Source organism: Lygodium microphyllum, chromosome 2 (genome assembly GCF_053477565.2).
Source record: "Lygodium microphyllum isolate KBCC chromosome 2, Lygodium_microphyllum_v1.1.10, whole genome shotgun sequence".
Classification (NCBI taxonomy): Eukaryota; Viridiplantae; Streptophyta; class Polypodiopsida; order Schizaeales; family Lygodiaceae; genus Lygodium; species Lygodium microphyllum.
In genome coordinates this window covers 26512089-26518503 of record NC_141136.1, presented here as the reverse complement: position 1 = coordinate 26518503, position 6415 = coordinate 26512089, and the positions used below count along the sequence as shown (strand labels likewise).

General features: G+C 43.6%; 1 protein-coding gene across 2 annotated transcripts; it reads left to right on the top strand.

The window, feature by feature from the left end:
- The first annotated feature begins 1256 nt into the window (after positions 1 to 1256).
- On the top strand, positions 1257 to 5677 carry LOC148039557 (rac-like GTP-binding protein 5). 2 transcript variants are annotated; one of them, XM_087691903.1, is made up of 7 exons: positions 2101 to 2222; positions 2839 to 2926; positions 3490 to 3599; positions 3689 to 3752; positions 3843 to 3907; positions 5040 to 5105; positions 5197 to 5675. In XM_087691903.1, exons 1-7 carry the CDS (start codon positions 2124 to 2126, stop codon positions 5293 to 5295), a joined length of 591 nt encoding a protein of 196 aa, XP_087548029.1. In that variant the 5' UTR covers positions 2101 to 2123; the 3' UTR covers positions 5296 to 5675. The 2 variants fall into 2 exon arrangements, with proteins under 2 accessions (XP_087548022.1, XP_087548029.1); XM_087691896.1 differs by having other exon boundaries at positions 1257 to 2222; positions 3689 to 3907; positions 5197 to 5677.
- Positions 5678 to 6415: the final 738 nt, after the last annotated feature.

Here is a 6415-nt window from a genome sequence, read left to right as displayed (position 1 = left end):
TAGCTAGTCATAGCTAGCTCATAAGTTTCAGATTTTAAGGGTTGGTGACTTCTAGGTTTAGGCAACAGGATGTTAATCCTAGTAACATGTACACTATGACAAGTAACATATGCAATGAGTGTGTTTATGTGGTGATATGAGTAAATGAATGATTATGCGGTGCTTATGAATTGAAATTTTTTCCCAACCCTCTTTTTAACCAAATGTGAAGCTAAAACATTGAGGCATGCATGCTTAGAGGCTAAGAAGAGGAGTGCAAGTATGCACATGACAAAAATGTGCATTTTCATTATGTTTTTTGTGTATATTATCCCCACTTAGCATGTGAACATTTTCAACATGTATTGCCCAATAATCATTAGGGGGAAAGCAAAACTTTTTGCTTGTTGTAAACAGTTTTCTCCATCTCGATTCAAGTGTTTCAAAGATGCTTGTATGTTTTGGTTTGGTGGGTTGATTATTTATACCATACATGCAAGCATGGCTCTCTAGGCCGTTTACTGTAAAGATGATGACATTTGCTCTAGTGCAATGAGTCTTGTAAATATCATTCCAGTGGGTTGATTGCTAATGCCACACATCAATGCATGCCTCTCTAGGCACTTGCATTAAGAATGAAGACATTAGTCTCGTGCAAAGAAATTTGGTGGTGTTGCTTAGAAATTTGGTAGCGAGTGAAGAGGCCTAGGCTCTTATAGAGAAAGTAACTATTAAGTGGAGATTTTGATGGGTTTGAGACGTTTATTGTTATTGTTTTGCAAGTAATGATGCTGTTAGCTTGGAAGTTTGGTAACAAGACATTGAGATTGTGGTGGATTTATGGTGACAAACTGATATTTAAAATGTTTGGATGGCAGGAGATGGCCGTTTTGAGAGAGAGAGAGAGAGAGGAGGGGGGGGGGGGGGGGCGGGGGGGTTCTATGGCCATGTGCATACGCCCAAAAGAGGATTTCGCCCAAAAAGGCTAGATCTCCAAATCATACGCCTTGTTTCAACGTTGCTTAGGTCCCATAGGAATGTGGGAGGATCTCTGTTTGTATGTGTGCAGTGCGTGTATATGCCCAAACAGAGGGTGATAACATGCAGGGGAATCATAAAGAGTACCTCATCCACGTTCCAACTTCCTCCCACAAACAGCAGGGAATCAACCAATCAACTCATTCTATATGTACCTCTTCTCACCCTCCTCTGGATCCTTCGAAGTTCGATGAGCGAACTCTTTTCCCCCATAGCCCGGATGTATATAAAACTATAGACTAGACTGATAGATTCGCTCATTGACTCAGAGAAGCAGCAAGCATTGAGCCACCACCTGCTTTCTGAAACTTATTAGCCACCCATCAGAATTCAGATTACCAAAAGCAGCAGCAAAAGGCCTTTATAAAAAGGGGCTGCCACCAACGTTCAAACAAGCCATAAACAACATTTCAAAAATTAAATTCAGACTCACATTTCCCCTTTAGCCCGTGACCTCTCCCTCTCTCTCTCTCTCTTTTTGTCAGCCTTCCGAGCCTTTTGTCTCTCTCATCTTTTTACCCTTCTTCTCCTCAGTCCTGAATCCTCCACAGGATTCCCAGCTCGCCATATCCTCTCTTCCTTGTCTTCCTCCCTTTCCACCCCCTCATTCGTCGATAGGCCATTGAAGGTTGACAAGAAGGTTGGGTCCTCTCCTTTGTTCCTCCCCTGTTCCCCAGTTGAAGCTGTTCGATCCTCTCCTGTTCCTGGGGTCCTGCTCGTTTGCAGCTTCTTCCGCCGCTTTCTATTCGTTCTTCCTCGTTCGTGCACTGACCATTGAACTTGTGCCCCTCCTTTTCACCCCCACAATGGGCATCCAGAGAGGTTGCGCATTCTTCTGCTGTTATGATCCCCTTCTGTTCCTATGATCTCTCCCCCTATCTCTAGGGCTCTCCACATTTGCAGCTCAATTTGAAATTATTCCCCCATTTGGGTTCTGCCTCACTGTCAGCCAAAACAGAGCTTTTTGTGCAAGAAATCCTGTTCTGCAAAGACCCTGCTAGAGAAAGATTTGGACGGAGGCAATGCTGCCCTTTGGGAGGCCTTGGATGCAGATCGGCTCTACCTTGGAGTGACCCAAAAAGCATCTTGCCAGACGAGTCAGTGACATGAGCACCTCAAGGTTCATCAAGTGTGTGACGGTTGGAGATGGGGCCGTGGGCAAGACCTGCATGCTAATATCTTACACCAGCAATACCTTCCCCACGGTGAGTTACCAGTAGCTGCTGCATGTGTAACCTCTCCCACCTTTTGCATTTCCTTCTTAATATTTGCAGTACTGCTGTTCTAAGCTGCAACTTGACAGCAATGCAATTCTGCGCACGGCTCTGCAAGATTTCTATCTAAGTTTTTGGGCAATTTTCGGACTCCTTGGTCAATCGTACACTTCCCCCAAGACCCTTGCTCTCTTTGATAATTAAGGTTGCCTCTAGACAAAATAATGTTTTTCCATTTTTCCACGTGGAAAAGAGGCTCTTTTCTCTTGTTTTTTCGCTTCGTGTTCCACATCATGAGCTTCTGCTTGGGAGGCACTACATATCTAGCTAGGTGGGGTTAGGGGCAGGGTGTTGCCAGCCTGGGGTGCTGAAGCTGACGATGTTGTCATAATCCATGATGTGGGAATTATAGGGGGGGAATTTGTCTAAAACTTCTCGGTAGAGGCTTCTCTGTGAATGTTGCTTGTTTTCTGGAAGTTTAATCCTTTCCAAATCCCATCTTTTTCATATTTATTTTCGCCAATCTTGTCAAGTCTCTATCTTATGGGGCTATTGTATTATGTCAATGTGGCATGCTTTCTGAGCTTAACAATGGCTCGTTTGGCAGGACTACGTGCCGACAGTGTTCGACAACTTCAGTGCAAATGTTGTTGTAGATGGGAGCACAGTCAATCTTGGGCTTTGGGATACTGCAGGTATGTGGACTAACCAAAGCTTTTCAGGACAAAGTATTCTCTACAGGAATGCTCCAGCAGCTCTGCATCACAATGTGCATAGCATTTGTAATATTTGGTTACTGTTACAAATGCTATTTGGTTAATGTTTGGTGAAGGAGATGCCTGACCCTCGAGCATGGGAGTACACAAGAAGTTTTAGGCATTTTCCCATTTTCCCATGCGGGAAAAGGGGAGGCAACCCATTCCTAATTAGGTGCAGTTGGGGGGAGGGGGCAGCTACGCCGGGTCCCCAACCATACCTGCTAGCTCTGTGGTCCCTCCCTCATAGTAGCCCATGATGTTGTCATAAATTCACAATGTGGAAATTATTGTGGGAATTTTTCTAAAATTTATTGTGGTTATACTTGTAGAAACATGATGCGTATGGTTTAGTTCTTTTTTTAGCTGCTTCAGAGTGAACCTTGTTTGAAATTGATTCCTGAAGCAAAGAAAGCATGAGTTATTTTTAAGCAATGACTACACCAGGCATCTCATTCCCTAAGGCCATGCATAATGGAGTCCATTTTGGGTAACCTTTACAGGTCAGGAGGACTATAACAGGCTGAGACCTCTTAGCTACAGGGGGGCTGATGTTTTCCTCTTGGCATTTTCGCTCATTAGCAAAGCAAGTTATGAAAATGTTGCCAAGAAGGTACATCAACTGACTCATAAAGGCTGTTCTGCTAGTTTTTGGGATACTTCACTATCCCACAACTCAACTCATAAATCAGCTTTGTGCAGTGGATACCAGAGTTGAGACATTATGCCCCAAATGTGCCCATTGTACTGGTTGGCACGAAATTAGGTGTGTGGATTTATTTGTATGCAGCTTGGAGGTCTAAGTTATCTGTCCAGCCTAAATTGTCATTGTCCATAAGCTATTTACTGCATGCAGATTTGCGCGATGATAAACAGTTTTTCGCCGATCACCCTGGGACTTCTCCAATCACTGCTGCTCAGGTTTGTTAGCTCAATTGCTTGGCATTTTGATGGAGCCAAGATAGAGCACATAACAGGATTAGTTGCTTGCATTGTTGGATGACATGGTTTCAGACAATTTTCCTCTGCTCTATGTGTTTTCCCCCGTTCTTGCTGTTCTTGTGCTTTATGTATGTTCCCCTGATGGGTCAATAAACTTTCTGATTGCTCTTTTCTTTATGGTGTTGCTGCTGTTGTTTGTTCTGTCTTCTTAATCTTCCCAAACTATATGGAATGGAAATCTCCCAGTGGCGAGCTATCATTATTAGCATCTACCGGATTAGTTTGGTTGCCATCGATCTTTCTTTGTAGTTGTTCCAGATTCCTTGGATTAGCCGTTTTTGTAGTGTTTAGTGCCTGCTTATTATGCAGTGTTGCGCAGGTCATCATCTTCAGTTAGGTACTTTCTGTTGTCTCGTTCTGTTGACAAAGGTACTTGATTCACTGTTGATCAGGGATGGCACCCCATTTTGTTCTTCCAAGATCTGATTGTTTAATTATGTTGGATTCCTTTTATGGGAAACACCCAAAGTTGCGACAGACACAGCTTGTAAGCTCTGTAGGATTTGTATTAGCTTTCTTGCTCTTGTAGTTCTGTTGTACTTCTTTGTCTGGTGCGGATGAGACTGATGAGTCGATGACCTTGCCTTAAAATTATCATGAACTGATGTACTTGTAGGCAGAGATTACATATTTTACGCGGCTTTCTTTGAGGTAAACGGTTCCCCTGTGCATTGCGCAGGTATTGCTCCAGGACACAGACACTCACAGAAGGGGGAAGGGAAGGGGACGGGGAGGGAGAAGAGGGGACACAGACACACAGAGAGGGGGGAGGCAGAGAATTCGTGTCCTGAGTTGGGAGGAAAACACAGACACAGAGGGGCAAAGGAGAGGGAGAGAGAATGTGCATTTTGAGTTTTGGGGGAGAATGGGGCACACAAACACACGCGCCTGACACAAACACAGAGAGAGAGAATGTGTTCTGAGTGTGGGGGGAAACGGGACACACACACCTGCACACGCACACAAACAGAGAGAGAGAGAGAGAGAGAGAGAGAGAGAGAGAGAGAGAGTTCTCTCTGAGTTTTAAGCATTCGTTGTGGTGCATGGTCAGGGAGAGGAATTGAGACGGCAGATTGGGGCTGCTGCCTACATAGAGTGTAGCTCCAAAACACAGCAGGTAAAAAGAACTCTATTCAAATCATACACTTGGAAAATGGCTGAAATGGCCGCCCCAGTTCTAATCTGTTCTCATATCTTGATGTGTGCAGAATGTGAAAGCTGTGTTTGATGCTGCAATCAAAGTGGTATTGCAGCCACCCAAACAGAAGCGACGTCGCAAGAAGCAGAAGAATTGCGTAATCTTGTGAAGCATCAACTCCCTGTCTGTGTTAACAAAATTGTACCTCCATACACAGTAAAGCTTTCCATTAAAGCGCTGCCAAACTAATATTGCAAGCCCTTCACAAGAGCTCTTGTGGCGGGGGTGATCCAAGAGTGAAAAAGCATGAGCTAACAGCAATGTTGGCCTCTCTCTTTTGGATGCTGCTGTATTCAATGCTATGTGGAAAGTGTTCTCTGGTGGGTAAGTGGTGGTGTTAATGAAATCTTACCAGTTGGTGTACATTCTATGATTTTGTTAGCTTGCAATGACTCTAGATGATTAGCACTGATATGAAAAGTACATCAGCCATTACTTTGGCTGAATATGAAACCCGTCCAATATATATCATGCACCATATTTGATGCTGTTTGTTTGCAATGGCTTAAGATAATTAAGCTTTCATGCTTTGCGATTAAAAGTAGAGGCCTTATTATGTATGCTATGTTTACATGTCGGCTGGTCATTAGAGTGCTGCCACACGCTTAGCTTGTATTTGCATCCAAACATAAAGGTGGCTGCATATTTAGGAAGTGAAAGAATAAAGGCACGGCCCATCTTGCAAACTTTACTTACTTGACATGTAAAAGGTTCAGTAGGTCTGTGGGTGACCTCACTCTTACTACTTGTAAAGGCCAATAAGGACAATGAGGCTTCGTTGCCTCATAGTAAAGGAATGCAATTGTAGACAATGTGGAAGAGGAATGGGGCAATATACTTGACTCCAAGAGGGTGAGCGAGGAGTAAATGGAGCTATTGAGGATCTAAGCATCCATGTATTCCTCAAAGCACAGATTAAAGGTCAAAGTGATCATGGCTTAACTTCTTACAAAAGAGAGTGAAAACCCAATGTTGAGCAACACCAATGTCTAGAAGGCCCTTCTAAAAACCATAGTGTTCGGCCTTATGAAAACTAGTGTTCTTTTTACTCCATATGAACTTCAGGGCTGCCCCACATATGAGGTTGACTAGTCTCTAGGTATTGTCATTGATTATTGCTCCTTTTGGAAACCATAGTGTTCGGCCTTATGAAACTAGTAGTGTTTAGCCTTATGAAAACTAGTGTCACTTTCTCCTTATAAACTTGAGGGTTGCCCCACATGAGGTTG